Source organism: Anneissia japonica, unplaced genomic scaffold (assembly GCF_011630105.1).
Source record: "Anneissia japonica isolate Jap-2015-1 unplaced genomic scaffold, ASM1163010v1 scaffold1511_len2985839_cov193, whole genome shotgun sequence".
Taxonomy (NCBI): domain Eukaryota; kingdom Metazoa; phylum Echinodermata; class Crinoidea; order Comatulida; family Comatulidae; genus Anneissia; species Anneissia japonica.
Window position 1 is genome coordinate 471,483 of NW_022685291.1, and position 24,291 is coordinate 495,773.

Consider the following 24,291-nt stretch of genomic DNA (forward strand, 5'->3'; position numbering starts at 1 on the left):
TTCATTTATGAACTGCACAGGGGTATCAAAGAAAATTAAAGATTTCAAATGAAGAATGATAATGTGTGTATTATTCGTTTATTTCTTTAATTGTGTTTCCTTCAATTCTTGATATGTTTTATCCAAACTCTGGAAGCTGCAAGAAAAATAAATAAATTTCTTGTATAAAAAGATCAGATTAAATATTGTAATGATTGTTGTTTTAAATAAATTATGAAATAGATTTCCGATGGCAACAACATTCAATTAAATTAAAATCAAAGATACATTTTATTGACCATAACTATAAAGTAGTACTGTATAGTATGTGAAAACACAACAAAAAGAATAGCATGAAGCACATACTAAATTCCATTGTTTCAATCATGAGATCATGTTTCAATCATGAATATATCACCGTAAAAATACGTAAAACGGAAATTAAAAAAAAACAAAAAAAAACTTAGGCCTATGATACACCGATTGACGAACTAATTATAATAATATATATGGCCTACGTTAGGCATATTAAATTTTGCGTTTTCGCAACTCCTTCGGCGCTCCATATATTTGTTCGAAATAAACCGTGACCGAAGTGAGGCGCGACCGAAATGATCGGCTACCGCCAAGCCCAGTGGCGACTCCAGGATATATTTGGGGACGGGGGGACGCGCTAAGTATAATTTATGGGTCCGAGTCAGGGGTGGGTATGGGAGGGGGAGTCCACTCCTCCCATAACAAGATTTTTTTAAAATTGGGACTTCTAGATGGCCGGAGAAATGGCTGGGTTGGGAAAACGCTTAAGGCCCCCCACTGGCGCCGCCAATGGCCTAGGCCCTTTTTTAGGCTAGCGCACCAGGGTTGCCAGATAGTCGACAGGCTTCATGGCCAAACGCGCCATCTCACGGCCAAATTCGGCCAAACTTTTTTTTCGATATCGGCCAAAATTTGGCCAGATTTTCATCCGATTAGAAGACAACAGTGGGTACATATTCATTTGAAATACTACAAAAATTTAGAAAATCAGCGGTCATTCGTTTGAAATTGAAGGAATTCAAATGATATACACAGAACAATGTTAAACTTTCACTGTTTTTCTTTTAATTAATCTATCACCATAAAATACATGCCCAGCCCAATCATAATATTAAAGAGCCTATGTTCTTTAGTTGCTGGCATGTAGGCCAATTCAGTGGCAAATCCAGAGATGTCCGAAAAGGGAGGAGCCGGGACCGAAAAAGGGGAGGGGAGGGGGCGAAAGTGAATTTTTTCATCAAACATGCTTTCTGTGTCTTAGACAAATCAGTTCTACAATATATCAATTTTTATTTTAGGAGCCTGACTTTAAACGTATGGCCAATTGAAGTATAATAGTTCTGATTCTTTTTTTATTATTATTATTATTATTATTATTACTACTACCATAAAACCTTAAATTAAAGCCCTGGGCTTCTTTTTTGCGAAATTTGGATGGACTTCTTTTCAAGGCTACTTTTGCAAAGTAAAGAGGGGGCTTCCTTTCAAAATGAATGCAGTAAATTTTGGGAATTACTACTACAACTTGCCTAAGTCGAATCCAAAATGGCATTGAAAAACTGTTCGACTTACTGTCTCAGATGATTAATTAATTAATGGAAAATACACAATTTGGCATGTACAATAAGATTGATTTAGAAATTATTTGAGTTAAGCAAAGCCGACTTAGGTAAGTTTAACTGTGTAAAACAATAATTAGGGCCATTGTAACATCAATCAGTATCATGGTGTGTAGTAACTGGCATTAAATTACCTAAACTACTGTATAAACCAAGCATGTTTTTACTTTTTTTGTTTCTTTGAAATTCATGTACAGTGTGTAAATTACTATCTCGAAAAAAGAAGAGCCCATTCCATCGGCTTTAATAGAGAGATTTGGCGATGATTGTTTACAGGCGGTCACGTGACCTAACTTGGGTATACATGAAAAACAATACAGTGCAATGGCATAGGAAAAGATAATGTTATGGTTGTGAAAACAACCACCCACTGTTAACGTGAGAAGTAAATGGCTAAGAAAGGCAATACGATTGTTCAAAATAGTGTTTATTTATTTATCCTAGTGTTCTCCTTGGATTGTATGCTTTGAAGTTTAAGTGATCCTTCCTAAACCCATAGCTGGCCCTAACATCGCAGTGTAGTTCGCGGGTCAAAGACCTTCATGCATACCTAACCATGCCGTAGATGTGCAGGGGACAGAATTAGCAAACCATTAAGGCAAAATTCTTAAGTTTAATTTCCAACCAATTTGGTATAGTTTACTGGGATTTATGATCTTTACAGCAATAACACGGGATGACCGCCAAAGCAATCTCCATGTAAAACACCGCTGTGCCAGTCGACCGTTTATATCCAACACCCAAGTTAGGTCATGTGACACCCACCGCCAAATCCCTCTATTTGAGATGGGCTTCTTGTCAAGATTTAGCTTATTTGAGGTTTTACCATATTTGACTGTATAATTTGTATGGATTAATCTGAAATAAAGTGAGTGAATGAATGAATGAATTGTATTAAACCTTGACAGTGATACAGTGGCATATCTACAAGCTTCATCAGCATCTTCAGGGAACCCCTGCATCTGCTTGTTCTCTTTTTTATTTTTCAATTTCCTATACACTGCAGTAGTATTTTCACCTCATTGCTACTTGCATTTCTGGCGTTTAGATTTATGTTGCCTGTTTACTTTTGGCAGTGGTTCGAAATATTGAAATGACACTCCTCTGCTTGTGCTAGCTATGTCTGCATCTGGTAGTGTAGTATCAGTTTCAATTGGTGCAGCAGGAAATGCAGGTTGTTCACTTTGGGTATCCATTGGTTCTTGCTCCTGCTGTTGGTATGGGTTTGCGCTTTCTGTCATCTCAGTAATAAAGTATGCTTCTTCTGGAACCGCATCTGGATTGAAAGGGTACACACCACAGGCACAAAAACCTGAGGTTGCATTGTCAAGTGTTGCTGTCTTTGCCCATGCTCGAGCAAACAATGAGCTGAAACGGTACTTAGTAATGTTCGCTTTTGGATTTGTGTGCTTGAATAAACTGGTGACTTTTTTGAAAGTTTATTTTTAAAGATCTACGAACTGATTGATCTAATGGCTGGAGGTACCTAGTGGTATGTCCTGGTACAGAAACCAAAATGATCCCATTATCAATGCAGTATTGTAGTATTGCTGTGCTTTTGATATGGGATTCATGGCCATCTAAAAGCAGGACTTTACCTTGGACGCAGTGTCTACGAAAATACTTTAACCAGTCCAGAAATAAGTCATTGTTACGGGAAGAGGTATCTGACATGACTAACTTTGATCCTGGAGGCAGCCCATCTTTGTACTCTTCTTGCATGCACTTCCCTTTCATAATGACATATGGAGGGATGTAGTGTCCAGTAGCACTACAGCACCCAACCACAGCTACATTTTCATCCTTCTCTGCACCCACAACAGAACGTTTTCCTTTTCCTTGGCTATTGGTTATTGAAATGCGAATTTCATCGACATTATAGAATTTCTCTGGTGTCTGATGCATTCCTTCTTGATCCAGTAACTTGCCAAGTTGTTTGAAGTATTTGGCAACCACTTCTTTTGGTTTTGCCTTTGCCAGATTTTTTGCCTTTTTCAGCACAATATTTGGATGTCTCTTTAAAAAGCCCTCTAACCAAAACCTTCCAGCTATCTTCGTATCTTGGTTGAAGTCATGGACAAGTTGATTTTGTTCAGCAAATTCAAATGCCAAAGACCTGACATCCTTCTTAGCTAAACCAGAACCATGTCCTTGCATTTGAATTATCAATTCTGCTAACTTAGCCTCTTGTTCCTTTCCCAGGCATGGTTTTCTTCCGAATTGAACAGATATGTCACTGTCTGCTGGTAGTTTCACTTTGTTTGCTATTGTTGACTTCGGTATATTGAAAACCTTAGATGCTTTCCTAATGCCCATTTCACCTTTCCTACAGGCATCAATTGCCTTTTGCATGTTTTCATGTGACCATGATGCACGATCAGTCTTCCTTGTATACTTTTGTGGCATCTGCACATATTAAAAAAAACAGAGGAAAGTATGTGATCAGTATTTTATTATAATTTACCCGGACAGGTACACATGTTTAGAGTATGAAAATCATTCAAATGTAGAAATAGGGTATAAATTTGTTAAAGAAATGAGAATGGTTTGAACCGTCTTAGAGTTTGACAACTTTTGGGCTTAAAAAACATTAATTGCTGCGAAGCAGCCAATTCATATTCTTGACAGCAATTTGACTTCTGAAAGGTCATTGTTTGTCAAAAAACAAGTCCCTAAGACGACTGCCGGGTAAAATCAATTACTTTAGGCGACGTTTGTAGACTAACCTACTCGTACCAACGCCCGCATGTCGCGCTAGCACTCTAGGCATAGACTAGCTAGGATGGTATAGGCCTAGCCTTGAAGGGACGAAGGTCCCAATGAAAAACAACGTCGCTCTTTGATAGCTAACATTGTCTATTTAACATCACAATAATTCATTATTAGACCTATAGTTGTTTTTTGAATTGTACTCCACAAATCTCAGCCGATACCTCGCATAACTCGTTAACGTCTCTATCTATTGTCGTGACGCCATGGCTCGCTGGCTCACACTTGCGATGTTTCGCACTTGTGATCACATAACACGCTGGCTCGCACTTTGGCAACACTCTTTGGCAGTCAACTCGCCCCTAGAAAACCCGCCATTGGAAACTTGCCCCATAAAAAAATGTACACTTCCTAGACCATGCAGTCTTCAAAATAAAAANNNTAATCAACTACATTTTCCACATACATAGAAATTTTTGAAACTTTATTAAAAAAAAACCTAAACCATAATTCACCACTCTATAGACACTTTTTGACAAAAATGAAAAATTACGACTTTGAGTTCTAATATAGACAATGGGTCGTGTCTCATATTATTTGTTATATTTTTATTATTCATTATTTTCACTTGACTCGCATAAATAATTTTGCTTGAACAACATTTATATGCAGTTGTACTTTGCAGCACTTCACTTGCAATTTGCAATTTCTAGTTTTTACTCATAATATGCAACTACTGAGAAAGTAACTTCGTGTTACTGGGCCGTCCTCATTTTGAAGATACTTTGCCATTATTGACATCAGTTAAACTACAGTATATTACCATTTTAGTTTTACTGAGAGAAATCATGAGAACAACAGATTTTAATACTGTAATTAAGTTTCTATTCTAAACTTATTCCGTCTACAGGCCCATAGGCAGAATTTTCGATGGGGAGGTGCATTTTGCAACCGAAGTAGACCTTACGATGGGCGACTGTCTAGCGATCCCTGCGAGGGTGGGGCGAATCTTCTGGAAGCTCTGACAAATTAGCATTTTGAGGGCCTTTTAATGCATTTCTAAAATGTGTAATATCCTATTTAAATTTTCATTCATTTGAGTATTGTCTAGGGACCTACAGTAAAGCAGGAGAAATAGAGGGTGGGGTGGTGGCACCTCACAGTGGCCGGAAATGGTGCACTCAAACTTTAATTAGGATTTTTCTTTTTTCTCCATTTCTTTTATAATTTTAGGGGGGGGGGGTTCTCCCTCTTGAATCCACCTCTGTGAAATTATAATTTTTCATGTCCTTTACATCTGTAGGCCTACAATCACTGGAGCTGATAATTTCCAACAGATTTCGTAGCACATTATTAAAAATCAACGGGTAGAAGAGCAGGCAAAAAAATGTAATGTATAGTATAGCATTTTGCAATAATTAGGAACGATTTCAGTGAAATAATAGGTTTTAAAAAGTGGACTTTTTGAAATTTAGTGTCCAGGGGCAGAGGCCTGGAGGGGGTTTGTGAGAAAAGCGACAAAGTAGCATTTTGAGGGTCTAAATACATAATAGATTTCTTAAACACATAATTCATGAATATTTCATTTAAATTTTCATTAATTTGGGTATGTTTGGGCCTGAAAAAGTAACGTTATTATGTCCTGTACATCTGCAGGCCTATAGATAACATTCTTCATATTATATAGATCAATCTGTAATCACTGGAGACCATCAATTTCTGACAAATTTCATACATTATTAAAAATCAACGGAGATTAAAGCTGGCAAATATATAATGCAATGCATTTTGTGATAATTAGGAACGATTTTGTGAAATCATAGGTAATATATCCATGATCATGTACCACTGTTAACACTGTCTCTTATACACATCTAGATGTGTATAAGAGACAGACACACTGCAGTGGTGTTTAGTTAGTAGAACCTAGCCCTGACTTTATATGCCTAAGTCCCTCTCTGATGATAAAAAAAAAACCAAAAAAACACGTTTCTATAGTAATATAGGCCCTATACTATTAGGCCTAGCTAGGCTACACCACGATGTCGATGTGATTGTGAGGAGGGGCCTGAGATTGTGTACACTTCAGCAGGCCTAGGCCTAGTTTAATGTCAATGATGCCAACCAGTATAGCTCTTTCCTACATCCTACAGTCACATTTTTCGAAAATTCAGATTTTATATTAGGCCAAAATGTTGTTCGCAAATACTAATACTGTACCTTCCTGTAACTTTTTTTTTTTATGATTTTGAGGGACAATACTCGCACAATTCAAACAACCAACAAAACAACAGCATGCGTACGTACACTCGCAAACGAAATATAGATGGCGCTGTTTTAATTGTTCAGCAAATAATTCCAATAAGCTCCGCCCCTTGGATATTGTTGCGAGGGGAGACTTTTATTACCCTGTTTCGCGAACTTGCTATTTTTCCCCTGTCGGACAGGCCTGCCACCCCCTCCCCCTCCAACGAACGACTAGGTCATCGGACCAAATATTTGAAAAAATAATAATTTACCATTCAAAATAACATTATTTCGATTGCCAATCCCTAATATTATGGTCTAAAAGCACATTTAGGACCAAATTAAGCCTTAAAAACTCTCCCCATGAACCCTAACAAGGATTTTTTATTTACGGGCCGTCGACCGATTCTTCATCGTCGCCTTTGTTCGGACCACTCCGTCGAACACGTTGGACCTCTTGTCGGCAAATTTCTGGCGATACCGCTGTTTGTGGGACTAGTCTTCAAAACCCCTGAATTGATTTCTCTGGACCCCTTTTACGCTCAGCTCTTTGGGGACCCAACCCCCTCCCGAATTCAGAAGCCAAATAATTCAGAAGCAAAATAAGACCATCAGTCGAAGACGTGTGACAGCTGCATGTCTGTTGCATCTCCACATACGTCTGCTGGTAGTATTATTGCCTCACTGATGCCTTCATTTCTCTATCCACTGAAAAATTGCACTTTCAAAAAAGATTTTCTTTTACAAATGTTGCCTTTTATTTTCACTGCGTAAATGTACAGACTATTGTACAGTGCCAACGTTTAATGCTGGACACACAGAAACGTTCATACTTCATTTAAGTATTATGTTGATCAAGTATCTTGACCAAATTATCACTGTCTAAACAACTGTTGTGTGAAATAAAATGTAAGCCCATAATGCCCAATCAGATTTATAGGATGTGATCACATGCTGATAATCTGCTAAGCCGAATGGCTAATTTCTTTTAGTATTCACAACTAACATATTAATAGTAGAGGCTCATTGCATCATTTACAAATATGTTGGCAATAATAAAAACTAATTATTACCAATAGCCAATGAGATTAATGAGAAATGATCACATGTAGACAATCTGCTAAGCTGATTGAGTAATATTTGGAGGGCTCTCTGATTCATTAAAAAAAAAATATATATAAAGATAGTTATTAACAAGCAAGTATCCACAATGATATTAGGGAGCATCTGATTGTAAGACGACGATCTAGAACATGATCTACGTTGTGCGGAGAACGCAGGAAGTTCATGGAAAAGTGAATCCGTCCTAGGGTAAAATTGTTGCGCAAATCAAAAGCTTCTATACCGTTGACAATCGGCAAGACATATTCTTGGTTCTGACATGGCAAAAATTGTCATCGTTTTCTCCAAGAAAATGCTATCCATACAAAACTAGTATCTAACTCTTTAGACACTTTTATATATACATAACACCAGCCTTACATTTAAAAAAAAAAAAAAACCAAATATAAATATACAGTTTAGACAAATCAAACAACCCATACTTTACCCATTTTAAGTTGAAGGAATATGTCAGTCAGTCAAAATAGCACAAAATTAGAAAGGTTTTCAAAATCTTCTCAGAAGATTAATAAACTCAAAACTACGGAAATAAACACATCTTAATAAATAATTCTCATACACATCCCTCCATAATTTTTTTAAATATATTTCTCATTTTTATATTAAAATTTTTCTCACAATATATGTGGATATTTTTTGCACATCTTATTTGATAATCCCTGTGCACAATTACTTTCATAGGGCTACAAATCAATAATCGTTGACATTACCAATTCTTTGACTGATAATTGTTACGCACAATATAATTTTATTTTTAAGTCTTATAATAATGATTAGAGGCCAGCAAATCAGTTTGTACCATAAATTTAAGTCTCATGATTCTAGCATCCAATATCCAATCTAGCAACAACATAAAAATGTCAAGCAATCAAATACCCATAAGATGGTTGCTATCTAATTGAGATCAGAATTCAACTAAATTTTTAGTACAGTAATTGATTTTCATGTACATTGAAATAAATAATATTTAAGGTTACAATTGCATATCAACAATAAAGTAGAGTTAATATGTGTGTCTACTACCACAGCAGCTGTGCCTAAATAGAAATATTTCCTAGTAACAGGAGTTATGTTTCATGGAGTAGCAGGTGTCCCAAACAGTGGCGGCTTTAGAATATTATATATTCTGGGGGGGGGGGGACTAAGCTGTCCGACAGGGCTAAGCTGTCCGACAGGGAGACTTGGAGGAAGGGATTGAGAGAGGGTTCCCCCTCCCAAATGAGATTTGAATAGCAACCTCTGGATGGCCGGAAATGGCACTCTCAGACTGTGACAGACATGTGCTGGCTTGGTGTGGGCCTATTTATATATTTTCTATGGTCTGACTGCCCAACAAGCTCTGTCCGACAGGGGGGTTTGACCTGTCCAGTGGGGACTTGCAAGGTATAAATAATGCTAAAGTGGCATTTACTCAGAACAATTGATTACAGTACTTTATTTACTTTTGTTCCTTATGTTTGCAAAATAAGGTTGTTTTTTTTTATCCAAATTTGGGAAATTTAAAGAATAAACAGAATTAATTGGAAGAGCTAAGGAAGACAAGGGTGTGTTTACAAAAAAAGAACAAAAATTGGTGAAAACTTGAGATAATTACCACCCCAATCTATTAATAAACACAACTTTCTCAATCAAGCACCATAATAATAATAATAATTAAAAAAAACAATACATTTGCAATCATGAATGCAGTACAAGAGTGTAATAAATTTATTTAAAGTTGTGAATTTTTCAGGATAAATTAAATAATTATGTTTAGATATGTATGCAATAGTTTCCAGGAACGTTAGGTTCACTAATTTCCTATGAATTAATATATCCATGATCATGTACCACTGTTAACATTTTCATTGAATATAACAGATAAAAATGTAATATACTTTTTGGTGACAAAGTGACACTTAAATAAGTGAATCTTAGCATTGCAGACACAACAAAGTTTAAATAGAATTAAACAAAAATAAACTATATTCAAAAGATATATAATGTAATTATGAATAAAAAATTAATTGATAAAACATGGTTTTTAGAGGCTAACACAATACAGTAATTTAATTTATAATCAATGATTCTCGCTCACACCTGGGTAAAAATACCAGCTATGTTGCACTATCAAAGAGAGACAAATTGTGAGATTAAAATCTAAAGTATACAACATTGTTGCGTTCTTAAATATTATGCTATTTGATCAATCTATTTCGCTTACAATGATGTATATCAATAGATAATAAATTCATGATTTAAATACACATGATTAGATGACAATGTGATAATGCCACCTTGATTTTGTATATACATGTTTTTTTTATGTAAACCATAATAATCCAATGTCTATATTGCTGATATCATCAAAAAACTGCAAAGAACTATACTTAGGTGAAAAGAAATACACACACACAAATAAAAAAAACAAAACATTTACAACTGAAATTGACAACCACAAGGCTATATTGACTGTAGAAATACAAGATTAAGGAGAATTGTTTGAGAACATTGTAACAGATATCAGGATACGACCAACAATTCCAGTAATTGGTAAGTTTTACATTACTGAACAAAGTATTGATGTATACCCACCGAAATTCAAATCTTGAATCAAATAAGTATTTTTGATAGATGTTTGTATTTATATCTTGAAGGAAAATAATTTATTAGGATCTCCTCCAAGCGAATTTGATTCGGCCTGGTTTTTTCACATTCGCTGTACATTATTTTTATAGCCAGCCATGCTATGCTTTTTTAAACCATGATATAAACATGGAGCTATAGCTCCAGCATTTAACTATGGTTAGCTTTCAATGGTGATGACCTTTAGCCTTGTTTGGTGAGCTTGCATCTCCCCCACCCCAGTGGTCTCCTTTGCGATCTGAGCTTGAAGACCGGCGCTTGTCAGAACGCTCAATCTTTCTACGTTTGCTGTCTGTGTGAGAGTGATGAAACCGGTCGTCTCGACTGCCTGCTTGGTGCTGACTGTGCGAGACATATTCTGACTTTTCGCTATGGTGACGATGGTCATCACCACGAAAATATTGGTGACGACTTGTATTGGAAGCTCCCGAACCAGTACCACCACGCTTATGGTCTGAACTATATCTGAAAAGATACATGTATATTAAATATTAACTAAATATCCTAGTACTACAACATCACAAATTTTTTTTGATCCGTAGTTATAACTTCTGTTAAAACATTGGAGAAAATAGAAAAAATAAATTCATTAAATCAATTAACTACTAATATAAAACAATAAAATATTCAGGGGCGGTTCCAGAAAATTTTAAAAAGTAAGAGCGAATATTTCAATTCATAACATTGATATGCATTGAATTTTTAAAATTTATTACCAAAACGCTTATGTTTCTAGTGTGCTTGCAAAAACCTTTATGCACTGTTTTTACACTTCTTTTTGTTCAATTTTAATATTACTTTTACAGATAAGTTGTTTTATGGCCAGAGATGGTTTTTAATTTGTTTTTGTGAGCTGCAACAAAAACTGAGGGAGAACATGTGGGCTGCAGACTGCACTTTTCCCACCTGTGATTTACAGCATCATTGATTGATTTCAGGTAAGGTTGAAATAGTCAAAAGTAAAAAAATTTCTTAGGACAGTAATGAAATGCAAATTGATTATACTGATGCTTACTCACCTACTGTCCTCTCTATCCCGATCTCTTCCATAATTTCCAACCCTTTCCCTATCATACCAGTGGTTGTCGTGATGATGGGTACGATTTGAGTGAAAGTCAGATCTGGAGGCAAAAAAGGAGTAATTGATATTAAGTATATATTGCCAAAGTAAAAGAGCTACCTTTATATTGTTGTAAGCATTTTTTTTTTTATTGTTGTGCAAAATTAGCAGTCTTTCCACCAAAATTATGCTACTGTTAGCACCATTAGGACAGGTGTATTAAGCTTCCCATTCACCTGCCTCAACTTTAACAGCCATGCATGGGAAAGCAAAGTAAAAAAAAAACAAAAAAGTAAGCAGCAATTGCTTAGCAATTAAATTACTACAGCACTGCACATTCCATGCAAGAGAATTAAATGTACAATAGGAGAGAACTAAAATAAATATATATTAAAATATGAACTGCTCAATACTTCTTGTGAAAAAAAGCTATATGCGCAATACTCTGGCTTATGATTGGAATTGACAGCAACATTTTTTCATATACCATATTTCAGAAATAGACATGGTTTTTCCTAAGACTTCTTTGTCCATGCTCTGTATGAGCATTGCCCTATCAACACCCACTGAACACTGGTCACAGCATCATTACGTCAGTCTCATAGGACCATGTTGGCTTCAAACACCAGTGCATTCTCCACCAGGCTTTTAGACTATGGAGGGCCAGAGTAAACATCAACACAGGGGAAGAAGTAATTTCTGGAAGATCTGGGAAATGAGCTTTTTTACACATCTAATTTCATTTTGCTGGCATTAGTGATACCCATTAGCACAGGCTTCCGTGAGATAACTGATAACGAAGCAGTGAAAACATGCAAATATTATGAATTTGCAGGAGGTGGGTTATTTTCAGGAAGATTCTTACTTGCTTGTGGGAGTGCAGAAGGCCATCCAGATTTCCAGAGATTCCCAGAAGTTGCAGAAGACTTTGGAACCCAGTTAACATATTTATAAATTAGGTGTTGCAGAGTATTTTCAATTTGGGTGCAGGATAAATCCTATATAGTTATTTAAATAACATTGCAATGTAAGATATTATGCATATTGCATAGAGAGAACTTCCCCTAGTTGACCAAAAGCGAGATAACTATGCTTTCTACCGACAAGTCACACTTTCTTAAGAGTGACATTGAATAAGGATTGCTCATACATAAAGCAGAGAATCCAGCAGAAATTTTAAGTAAAAGATGTTTGCTGACTAATCATTCACAAAGATGTAATGCTAACTACAGTTTGCAGATAATTTGCTATGCAATAAGAATGAATTAGACTAATGAAATAATCCAGTGACAATGGGTGATGGCTATAATGCTAAAGTAAGATCAGTGAAAGCAGAGCAAGAAATGAAATGTCTGCATTAAAAAAAAAAATTATTTTGCAAGTCAAAAGTAGGCGGGTTACCTATCCCTGGCGGAGTGGTCCATGTTCTCCCCATAGTCATTATGGGGCGGTCTCTTGATGAAGGGTGGTGGGATTCGAATAGGGTGATAATGAGCTGCACTACCAGTTGACACTGGTATATGTCTAAAGCAGGATCAGTGTAAGAAAAACAAACACAATTTCAGTACAGAACTGAGTGTAAGTTTGAGTGAAGGCTGAATTGTGTTGTGAGTACAAAGCATCTGATTAAGTAATGGTTTTTAATTGAAGACTGTTTTTAAGCTGGTGATTCAGTGGAGCGTTATGTTGGGTTGGGTATAAAATAAAAAATTCATTTTCAGAGAAATTTTGAATTTGAGGAATGTGAATTATTTATCTGCATTTAATAGTAACCTACTCTACATTGTTTCAGTGTACTGAATATAAAGCTCTGATCACAATATAAAAAAAACCCCAGTAGTATGCCCATAATATAGTCATGACATTTCTATATATGGTCATGATATGATGTCATCATGACCATATTTAGGAATGTCACATGTTTTTGTCAAATTAAATTTTATAGTCTGGACATTAAATGGCATTAAATATATATTTACGGATGAAACATGAAAGGTAGAGTATAAGCTACTGGCCGGAAAGATGTTCTATACACATTAGTGTTCACGTATCCTAACATAGTGAGTAGAGAGGTGAGTTGTTCAGCTCAGGGGAATCATGTGGGAAAAAAATTAGAGAAATAACAAGATAAAAGGCAATGAAAACAACAACAAACAAAATCCACAAGTTGTTAATGGTTGGCAGCACACTACACATGGCATATACTGGATGAACCTGCAAGTTAAAAGGCATCTTCAGCTTGAACAAAATATGAAACATTTGATAACAAATTCATAATGGAGAAACTGAAGTTTGACCTACCTGTCACGATCTCGACTAGAATCACCACTGGAATGTAAACGTTTGGTCCCAGGACCATTTGGATGAACTTCTCCTTGCCTCTTCTTTGATACAGCACCCGATGTAGGCTTGGTTGGCTTGGTCTTTGTAAATAAGCAAAAACAATTGAAGAATCACTTGGCAATGCATTTTTTGTCTACATTATGTTGTTATCATCATCATTAAACTGGAATGGCCTCATAATTCTTGATCTAAAATGTTTTAGACTGACGTGACTGGTGTTAATGAAGATATTTATGATACAGATGGTGATGATGTTCCAGATTACTGTGGTGATGATACTGATGATGTCAATGACCACTTTACTAAATAGTAATGATGTCAATGATGATGATGAAGGAAGCCCAACAATGATGAAGTTACTGATGCACTTAATTAAATGACAATGATGATGACGATGAATGTGTGAAATGATGACACAGATCTGAAAATGATGATAAAGGTAAACATAATCTATATTTAGAGCATACTTATACAGTCACAATAATTATTTTTTTTATAGTTTTTGTTGAAGTTCCTCACCTCTACATCTTTGCTTCTCTCGTCAGCTCTTTTCTTATTTGCATGCTTATATAATTTATAAAGTTTCTTAGCATCAAACTCGGTAAATTTTGCTACAAATGTCCACAAATACCTGTGATAAATGGATCAATGATTCAATCAGTCTGTCAATCAATCAATCAGTCAGTATATTAAACAGTCAATTAATAAGTCAGTGAATTTATCAATAAAATAATCAGCTAATATTCAATTCATTTGGAATTTTAGATAATTGTGTAATTAAATAATTAGATATTGTCAAAGTGTTAAACAATTAAAAGAAAACTATACTAAAATATTAAAATAATTAGGTTTGACAACAAAGCTAAACTGTGAATTAATTATTATTTCCTATACACTTACATTTGAACTTTTTCTACTTGTCTATATTTTATATATGACAAAATAAATGCATTAAAAAAATAATATATATAAAAAACAAAACTATAAAATATTAATAATAAACAGCTAACCCCTTCCATTCTGACATTTTTTCAGCTCCTGTGAATTCTGCGATGCACTCGTTAATACGATCACCGATCTTCAATAAGCATTGACGTGTGTGATTCAGTTGATCGCTTTCTGACACATCTTCAGGTGGGTTGTCCAACAGTTTGAGTGCTCGTTTTACTGGTCGCATTCTCTCTTTACACTAAAAAAATAAAACAAAACTTTCTATATAGCAAAAATTCCCTCAGTTTCCATCTAGTAGTGTATATTGTACATCCCATTTTGTCAGATTAGCTATGGGGTTGTAGTTAACCAGTGTGTGTATGTGCCGAGACATACGAACCAACTGTCATCCTGGTTCAATTCCATCAAGCTGTTCTCGTGATTCCCCATTCACGTAGCCAATAATTGTCTAGAAAAACACACACCAAAAAAAAAAACCTATGGTTTAGCACTGGAGTGTTTGAGAACATACCAAACTGAATGTTGTCTCATCAAGATCTCCTTCAGGTTCAATGAACTCTACTAGTGGCACTGGTAGAGTGTTTGCAGTGAAATGCATGGGTGCTGACTGGCTACCTTTGCCCCTTGCGCCACCCTTTGGTTTTATCTGAAAGAAACAGTTGAATGAAAAGCATAAATCAATTAAGTTATCCATGGTTGTTTTCTCACATAATTTCCTGTATATTGGTACAATAAAGTTTATTGCAAGTCCAAGCTACAATAGGGATTGAAAAGCAGCATTAGCGCCGCGTGATCTCTTGCGCAACTACGGTGGTGGTGTGGTGCCGTCTGACGAATGAAATTTTATTTCTCAAAAAAAACGCTGAATTGCACTTACGTTAGCCATTATTACTACGTCGGCGTATATTATTGCATAAAAAAAAACTATCACAAATAAACTGTGTCACATGTAAATTAAAATTAAAATGTAATTTTTTCATGATTTTAAAATATAAAACATACAGGTTTTTTATCGCCATCTTCTTCCTTCACTTCCTTGTTTTCTTTTCCTTTCTTCCCCTTAGGACGTCCTTTCTTGGGCTTTGCAGGTGGGCTGTCATCATCCATATCATCATCTGGGATTTCTCCTTCTTCTAAATTTTCCTTCCGTTTTCTGTCCTCTTCATCGCTGTTAACCTTTCCAGATCCTTTTCGTTTTTTCTTTGGTATTTTTCCTTTAATTGGTTTGGATTTAATTGTTGCTTCCTTTACTTTGCTTGCTTTTAACTTCTCTTTGTCTTTCACTCGTTTCTTTGTCTAAAAAATATACGAGGAAAGAAATACTTAATGGTGGGTGCATATGATATAAAATATCTTTAAAGGTGTATTGTCCCTTAAAAATAACAAAAAAGCATTTAAAAAAAAAATTGAAATTAAGTTGCTTATTTTGCAGTAACATAAAAATTATTAAACCGAGCATACAAATTATTGAATTGATTTACCCTGATTTTTAAACTGGATAATTATAACAAAAATAATAACACATTCAGGGAATGGAAGTGTTTCTATAATTTTTCGCTGTAAAATAATTGGTAAAAATGTTTTAAATACACTAATTTCTATGTTCAATTTGATTATTTTTATGTTACTTCAAAATGCGCAAGTTGATTTCAAAAATCATTTTTATGTTTTTTGGTATTTTACATGGACAATACATCTTTAAATCAGTCTTTTTGGTTATTCCATTAAATAATTCAAAGTTCAAGAATTTTTATTAGTCTATATAAAAATACAGAAAATTGTACTGCTTAGCAAAAAACTATAAAAAAACAAATCATTATTTCAGTACAATGTCAATAATTCACATAAAGCAGACAAGATCGGTACATAATTAGATGCAGCAATTAATAAAGAAAAACAAAACACATAAATACTTGGTAATCAGGTTTTATTTATTGTTACTTGACTACTGAATGATTGAGAAGGGCATTTTAGGTAAAAAGAAAAGCACACAAAACTAACTAAAATAATTTTGTTATCATTAATAACTTACTTGTTTTAACTCTTGTTCGGACAACATTTCCTTTTTGAGCAGTTTTATGATATATTCTGACCTTTGCTGCAGCTGCTTAGCTTGGGGCTTTTTACTCTGATCATCAAGAAGAATCTGATGTAAACAACAAGTGATTATATGTCAACTGTTACATTCTCATTAGATTTCTAATGCCATTTTTCATTAGATTTCTAATGCCATTTTTTTTCATAAAGCAAGGAATAAAATTAGTTTTCAAAAGAAAAGGAAAAAAAAGGAAGGGAAAGTCAAAGAAAGGAAAAGAAATGAAACTACAATGTATTTTTGATAATGATTCCAATTATAATTACCTTTTTATCTAAATGTAATTGTGGGTCCATCTTGATTGCTTCCCAGCTACCTAAACCATACTCATAAACTCCCTTAATCAAATTAGCATCATCCTCAGGTTCCCAATCCACATTCCAATTTGTTGCCTTCAACTTACAGGAAAGCTGATACCTGAGAAAGTTAATTCATAGGTTAAGGCTATTATATAGATATACGATGTGAAAAAAAAATCATGACCAAAGTTGCAAGTTACTAATTAATGCGTCAAAGAAATAATTATCTATAATCTGACAGAATTAAACATATTTTTCATTGATAAAATTTGCAATATGCTTTAAAAAGGTGGTTACTAGAATGCATTTAGATAAAGGTCAATGTATATATCCTGTATATCAACTCTATCAACAGTCATTCTGTCTCATTTTTTTAAATATAAAACATTAAAATACACCAATGTACAAAATTAATGTACAGCATAAAAAATGCAATGAAAAACAATACAAAACAGAGTTGAACAAAAAGACCTGATACTGGGATAACCCATAAAAGTTGACAAACACATCTTACTTCCAAAGTTGCCCAACATTTAGAAAATAGAATACAGAATTTGACTAATATGTAAACAGTTTGTGGTCAAAGATCACCCTTGTAAAATCTAGAACAGACTGAGACGAGGCCTCAATTTTGAGAGCCAACAGATGCTCCAATGGCTGATCCAATAACATCAAATTAATTCTAGAGTGTTTCATGGTATCGAGGGAATGTTTGATGAATCAGAATATCAATTCTATAATGCCTGGTACACACTGCATCGTCTGTTGGTTGATTGGCCGTCATCCACAACAAATCTGTTCTACTCTGTGTGAGCATCTTCAACAGCTGAAAATTAAGCAGTGTGTGCAGGGGTCATGTGTCAAAGTTTGTTTTGCTTACTTTTTTCTTTGTGCTGGATCTGCTGGTATCATAGCAGCCAATGGCTCCAACTCCTCCTCATGTTTCATCACTGACGGTGCATTGATGATTGCATTTGAGAGTTTCAAGGTGGCGCCTCGCTTCTTACCTAATAAAGAAATTTTGTAAATACACTGTTATACTAATAATTAAGTTTATTTGTTGTATTAATGTTTGGGTAAAAAATATACAGCAATGATTGTATTTATTAAATGCATAAAGGGACATCAATGATTATTGATATCCTCCCTCTAAATCCATGCTTTGTTTTATAAATAACCAATTTTGTCCATATACCATCAAATTCTGAATCTTGCTTTAACCTCTCCTCATATTCTTGTATTACACGCTTACAGCCATTGTGCAACGTGTCTCCAAGCCTTTTTAAATCAGCCTGTGATTTTTCTTGCAGCTCAGCATCTCCGGCTATTGCTTCCAGCCTGGATTATAGACGAAAAAAAAAAGAGTTTATTATTATATACACAATACAGTGGCACTGTTCACTGTAAAGAACTCAAAATGATTAGTGATTGCTGAGTTCTTCTCGTTGGGGGCGCTGACCCTCATGGCCTCCACTCTTCGACTGGCACCACTACTTGTCCACATTTGTTGGAGGTGAAGATACTTTTAATCTAATATCCTATTAAACACGTAACAGAAGCAGACCTACCTTGTTAGAGGCCTTCCGAACTTCTTATAACTTTTAACAAACCTGCAACACAAAATGTTCCACATCGAAATCAAATGGTGATTTTTAAAAAAAATATTTAATTTTTATAGTACTTCAAAAAACTTAAGCTTCATGAATTCTATTTCACATTGTACAAGATTCAATCTGCAAACAGCCATTAATGCACAATGTCAATAATGAATACTATACACAATAAAATACACAATACTACAAACAAGCTGCCATACAGAGGACACTATATATGCTGAATAAGGATAGAACAAATAATAACCTTATCAAGTCTTGTTCTTAACTACTGTGAATGTGCTTAATTTTTAGTACCAACTAACATTTCACACATGCAGGCTTTCTGAATTTCTAATTTTTTACACAATATATTTTTGTGCAGACTTTAAGTTAGCAAACTTTAATTTCTATTGTAGTTTCTTGTAATGTGAAAAATAATGTTGAGTGAAAATTTTACATTAAATTAAAATTCCTTTACCGTCGAATCTCAGTATCTGTAAATCCTGTAATGGTGTCGCGTGGTACAGTTCGGGGTCTTCCCCGTGGACGCTTGGTCTTCTTGCCTGTGTCACTATCTTCAGACTCGCTGCTCGTTCCTGATGAACGTCGACCCTTTCGTTTCTTTGATGAGCCCTCAGAATCACTGTTATCACGATAGGACATCTAGGATAAACAATTTTGAGAAAAATGAGTTTAAACAACCAATTTGTTTAAGACTACATCTGGCAGGCAGTCAACCCCTTCTTTGATACCACTAAAGAATTGTCAACCACTTCTTTGATGTTGCAAGAGAGTGGTCAGCCACTACTACAGCAGACATCTCAACCAAATCATTTCTACTGTAGTCCCACCACTATTAGAAGCTAAATTGTATTTATGAGATATTAATCTAACAATGTCTGTCTCTTCCCATAATTTTTTTTTAGTAATGAGTTCATGCAATTTACATTTTGCACTTGTTTTCTCACTCTAGGAGGAAGATAAAAATCCATCTTCTCCTTCTGTTTCTCCTCCTCTTCTACTTTACTCCGTGCTTCCAGTGGAATGATGTCTTCCCAGGATGCACCCATCTCCGAAACTTCTTCCTCCTCTTCCATTGTTGAGAAATTGGCCACCTGCAGATATAGATATGGACGATTTGATGAGATAAAGCCTCAACAATGTATTGGTGATTGAAGGCATGATTATGTGACTGCACACAGAAATATTCAAGGCTTGCCGTCCCAAAACTAGCACACTATCGCTATATGTTAAACTGAGTAACTAGCATAAGAATGTTGCAGAATTGTACACTTTAGTGCTGAGAAGCTTTCATACTTTTCTCATAACTTTGGCAATAGTAAGCGGATTCCAGTAAACGACCCATCATTTCAAAGCTTACAATGTTGAGAATAAGAATATCAAAAAGGCAATTTTCATTTTTTTTTATCACTGATAATGGTTTTTGGATGGCAAGCTTCATTTGACCAACAAGGCAGAGTTTCACTAAACGTCTATAAAGTCAAGCAAAAGTGAATTAGTCGAGACAGATATTAGGCAAACAATGGTTGAGAATTTTGTATAAAGCCAAGATTGTTTTTGGCTTTCAATTTCACATTGTAAAGTACTTTGAGGCCTTGTGATTCATTCATTCATTCTTTATTTAACCTTATAAAAATCACATTACAATTTGCACATACAGTAAAATAAAATAAAAAAAATTTAAAAATCTCAATACAGAATAAAAGTGAAAATCTATGGAGGCAAGGATTAACAAAAACAATTAAAATCGCTGTAGCTCACAAGCTAGTTAATCCATCCTTAGAGAAACAGCAATTTAAAATTGAAGATATAATAAATAATAATACTATATAATACTTAGGAAGAAAAACACAAGAAATTAAAAATGAGACTTAATCATTATTGCAAAAAAAAAAAAAAAAAAAAAATTATACAAAATATATATTATTCAGTAATATTATACAGAACTTGATAAGACATTAAAGATTACATAAATCTTCTTAATTCATTTTCATAAAAAGAGCTCACCTTGAATTGGGAAAGGAATTCCATACCAGCAACAGCATTTTCAGATTCATGAGTCTCAGCACCCTCCAGAATAGAATCAATGTCAAACTCCTAAAAAAAGAAAAATATTGCACAAAAAAATGTTTTAAATGTTTCATAAAAATTCAATACTTAAATAAATCAATAAATTCAATGAAGGGCAGATGTAAATTGACAATGGTGTTGTTTATGTTAACAGGTGTTATTCATTTATGGTTCACCTGTAGCAGGTGTTATTGGCATTAGACGCACCTGTAGCATGGGTTAATAATCTTTGCTGTCACCTATTGAAAGTGTTACTAAAAAAACAATCCTTACCTGTAGCTCCGACTCCTCGCCGTCAGCTTCTTTGAAAAGCTCTTCAGCTCCGAACTTGAGAATATGAGAGAGTTCCTCACGGGTAAATGGTGTATTACTTTAAATTTAAAATATATCAATTTATACAAATTATGTAAAATTGAAGAGTGTCAGTGTATCACATCAATATCTCTAAAGGCCAACTCAGACAGCATCGTACGACGCAGCCCGACGCGATTCATTGTCTGGACAGTCTTGAGGCAACTACCCCCGACGCACATTATCGGGTCTGAGTTTAACTCGTCGTACGACGCTGTCTGAGTTGGCCTTAAGAATGTGCCAGTGTCTCTGCTCCCAGGATAATATACCACAGAGTCCAAGCTTTTTAGTTAAGTCACAACTTCAATTTACAGGACCAATAACAAGACTAAGTTAAGACAGCATCATATACATTTATTTCTCTCACATATATTACACCATCAATTTTGCAACAAATCATCAGTTACAAACTAAGTATAACACTTGCTTGCTGGTTAAATTACTTGGCTGTGTCATGATGCATTGTTCCACCTAGTAATTGGCAAGTTCTGTGCTTGCCGTTGAATGTGACAGTAATACAGAAAAATGTGGAAATTACTTAAACTATAATACATTTGTCCTTACCTAGCAGGTGCTGATGTCTTTGAAAGAACTGTCCTGCCAGAGGTATCCATCCTCTGGATCACCAGATGATCTAACACCATCTTCTTTTTGGCCCTTTCAATTATCTCTTCCTCTACGCTCACCTTTGTAACTAGCCTGTAAATGTTTACCTGCAAAGATTACAAAGTAAAGGTTATTGTTTTGAAAATATTAAATGAATAACACTCTCTCATTAACTTCAGTTTTCCAAGAAAATGTATAAATAATTTCTGGAAATTGTGGGTGCTGCAAACAGGAATGATCTATATCCAGTAGCATCCAGGGATGTATTTAGGACAAGTGAAAGTAAGCCTATATAAATTGAGTTAATATAAAATTTTTGGTCAAATGTGATTGGTGCAGAAGATGATGAACACACTTTTTTCCTTATTGATTTTCTAGTCAGATTTGAAGGGATCAAATGAATACATATCTAGATGTCAGTGGCAATATATGTGATATAAATGGTTTTGTCTTTTTCTTAATTTCTATTGAGATATGTAAAGGGAAGACAGCAGGCTAAGAATTTATTACTCTTGACAAAACTAACAGAAGGCTGTGTTTAGGTTTACCAGCTTTCTTTGCCCTATTGTACGTGCTCTTGACATGGCTTGTTAATAATATTAATCCCTGATAAAGAGCAGTGTTTAATCCCTGTTAGAGGGCAGTGTTTAGGTTTACCTGCTTTCTTTGGCCTATTCTATGTGCTCTTGACATGGCTTGTAGATCATTCTGTGGGTTCCAATCTGAATCGAAGATGATAACTGTGTCGGCTGTTGCCAGATTTAATCCGAGTCCACCTGCTCTTGTCGACAGTAAGAAGCAGAAATCCTGTAATGAAACCACTTACATCTTATTTATTTGTTTATTTATTTACATAGTGACTTTCTTTCTAGGTATGAATATCTAATTTTACATACATTATGGTTTGATAGTGAGAATGGTGCATTTAGGTAAAACAGTGTAAATCTAACTTGTCCTGTTTTTGTTACCCGTTTTTTGGCCTCATTTTAGTGATTTCTGTGTTGTTTTCAGAATTTAAAGAAACCTTTCCTTTATTTCTTTTCCTGTCTTTTGCTTTGTGAAGTATTACACATATAATGCATTATATAAGAAAAAAATGATTATTATAACTACTAATATTATCAATACTTCACACTATAATCAATAATTATCTTTGTGCAAGAAAAATGCAAGGCATACTGACTTACAAGTGACTTCTCAGCATTAAAATGGTCTAGCGCCTGCTTCCTTAAGTCACTACCCACTGATCCATCTAGCCTCTGTAGGTACAAGCAGAAACATACAAATATGATTAGATGTTGGTACATCATAAGGGCCTTGTAGTGGCAATAGGCAATATACCAATGCAGTAATTCAGAGACAATAAACCACTGAACGAATTATGTGGAGATTGAGATGGTACATTATGGTCAATCACTTTGACCCTCCTAGGCCTAAATTTTGTATAACATGTACTACTAACATTCATCATAGACATCTCAGCATAAATAGCTTTAATACACTAATGTTGGGTCAATATTTTTTGTTGTTTTAGGAGATTCAGTGACTGCTTTATTTTGCACCCAGATGAATGATGCAGTGCAAACTACCACACTGATTTATCATCTTAAAGCACTTTTGGAAAAGAGAAATCAAGTCTATTACTGGAAGATATCAGTCAATCGCATCCGATTCTGTGAGGATACTTTTTCTTGATAATAATAGGTTACATGTTATTTTTCTGTTACTACATTCACATTCAATGAAAATCACACTTAAGAAATCATAATGCTTACCTGAAATGGCCAATGTTTATACCGAAGGTAATCAGCAAGTATGTCCAGCATGCGAACCATTTGTGAGAAGATGAGTACGCGGTTACCACGTTCATGAAAGCGCGTCAACAGCTTGTCTAGCAATACAAGCTTCCCACTCATACGAATAATTTTCTGCACATATAAAGCAGTAGGAATTGGCTTAGTTTATTTGCTTTGACTTTTATTTTTATTATCTAATTTTCAAAGTGGCAAACATTGGCTGAACCATTCTGTGGACGATCAAGAGCAACCACTATCATTGTGGCTCTCATATGCATATTAATGAGGTAAACCAGAATTAGCCAATCACTGGAGGCTAACAAAAATAAGGAGTCCGAATTTGATCTACTTGCAAAGAGTAGTGAGGCATAAATCAGTACAAGTTCTTGTGAATAAATAAAGATGGTTTCACAAAAATATCACAGTGGTGGATCCAGAAATTTGAAATAGAGGGTACCCAGAAAGGGACTTTGGCAGATGGAGTGTCTATACCACCTCAGCCCCACCATGTTTGGGGTGAGGTAAGAAAATTTACAATTATGGAACCTCTAGACTTAAAATTTGAAAATAAATTTCTTTTTTTCTCTAATTTTTTACAATTTTGAAAAATGTGGGTGGCCCCCCCCCCCACTTTTATCCGCCATTGTATCAACATGGTACTGTCCAAACTATCAAATTATATGTGAAAATTTGTGTAATGTGACCATATTTGGGAATGATGATGTCATATTACACCCTAATATGGGCAAATCAGTTGTTTGTCACAC

At 34.9% G+C, this 24,291-nt stretch overlaps 2 protein-coding genes across 3 annotated transcripts in view; both read right to left on the bottom strand.

Moving 5' to 3' along the window:
* Positions 1-1,487: 1,487 nt before the first annotated feature.
* On the bottom strand, positions 1,488-6,650 carry LOC117109828. Its single transcript, XM_033252260.1, has 2 exons — positions 6,564-6,650; positions 1,488-4,040 (listed from the first exon to the last, which is right to left on the bottom strand). The coding sequence occupies exon 2, from the start codon at positions 4,038-4,040 to the stop codon at positions 3,015-3,017; it is 1,026 nt and encodes a 341-aa protein (XP_033108151.1). The 5' UTR covers positions 6,564-6,650; the 3' UTR covers positions 1,488-3,014.
* A 3,489-nt stretch (positions 6,651-10,139) lies between these two features.
* LOC117109836 (chromodomain-helicase-DNA-binding protein 1-like) overlaps positions 10,140-24,291 on the bottom strand; it is a 32,587-nt gene continuing 18,435 nt past the window's right edge. Inside the window, exons 18-38 of one of the 2 annotated variants that reach the window (XM_033252272.1) lie at positions 23,504-23,656; positions 22,916-22,987; positions 22,386-22,535; positions 21,687-21,835; positions 21,045-21,141; positions 20,709-20,798; positions 19,628-19,795; positions 19,159-19,343; positions 18,654-18,695; positions 18,281-18,423; positions 17,966-18,092; positions 17,053-17,203; positions 16,724-16,837; positions 15,694-15,987; positions 15,203-15,337; positions 14,751-14,929; positions 14,260-14,371; positions 13,699-13,820; positions 12,799-12,921; positions 11,357-11,458; positions 10,140-10,802 (exon numbers count right to left, since the gene is read on the bottom strand). In XM_033252272.1, coding sequence (XP_033108163.1) covers positions 10,505-10,802; positions 11,357-11,458; positions 12,799-12,921; positions 13,699-13,820; positions 14,260-14,371; positions 14,751-14,929; positions 15,203-15,337; positions 15,694-15,987; positions 16,724-16,837; positions 17,053-17,203; positions 17,966-18,092; positions 18,281-18,423; positions 18,654-18,695; positions 19,159-19,343; positions 19,628-19,795; positions 20,709-20,798; positions 21,045-21,141; positions 21,687-21,835; positions 22,386-22,535; positions 22,916-22,987; positions 23,504-23,656 — 3,006 coding nt within the window. In that variant the 3' untranslated portion in view covers positions 10,140-10,504. The remainder of the gene's footprint in view (positions 10,803-11,356; positions 11,459-12,798; positions 12,922-13,698; positions 13,821-14,259; positions 14,372-14,750; positions 14,930-15,202; positions 15,338-15,693; positions 15,988-16,723; positions 16,838-17,052; positions 17,204-17,965; positions 18,093-18,280; positions 18,424-18,653; positions 18,696-19,158; positions 19,344-19,627; positions 19,796-20,708; positions 20,799-21,044; positions 21,142-21,686; positions 21,836-22,385; positions 22,536-22,915; positions 22,988-23,503; positions 23,657-24,291) is intronic. The other variant, XM_033252281.1, reaches the window with a different exon arrangement.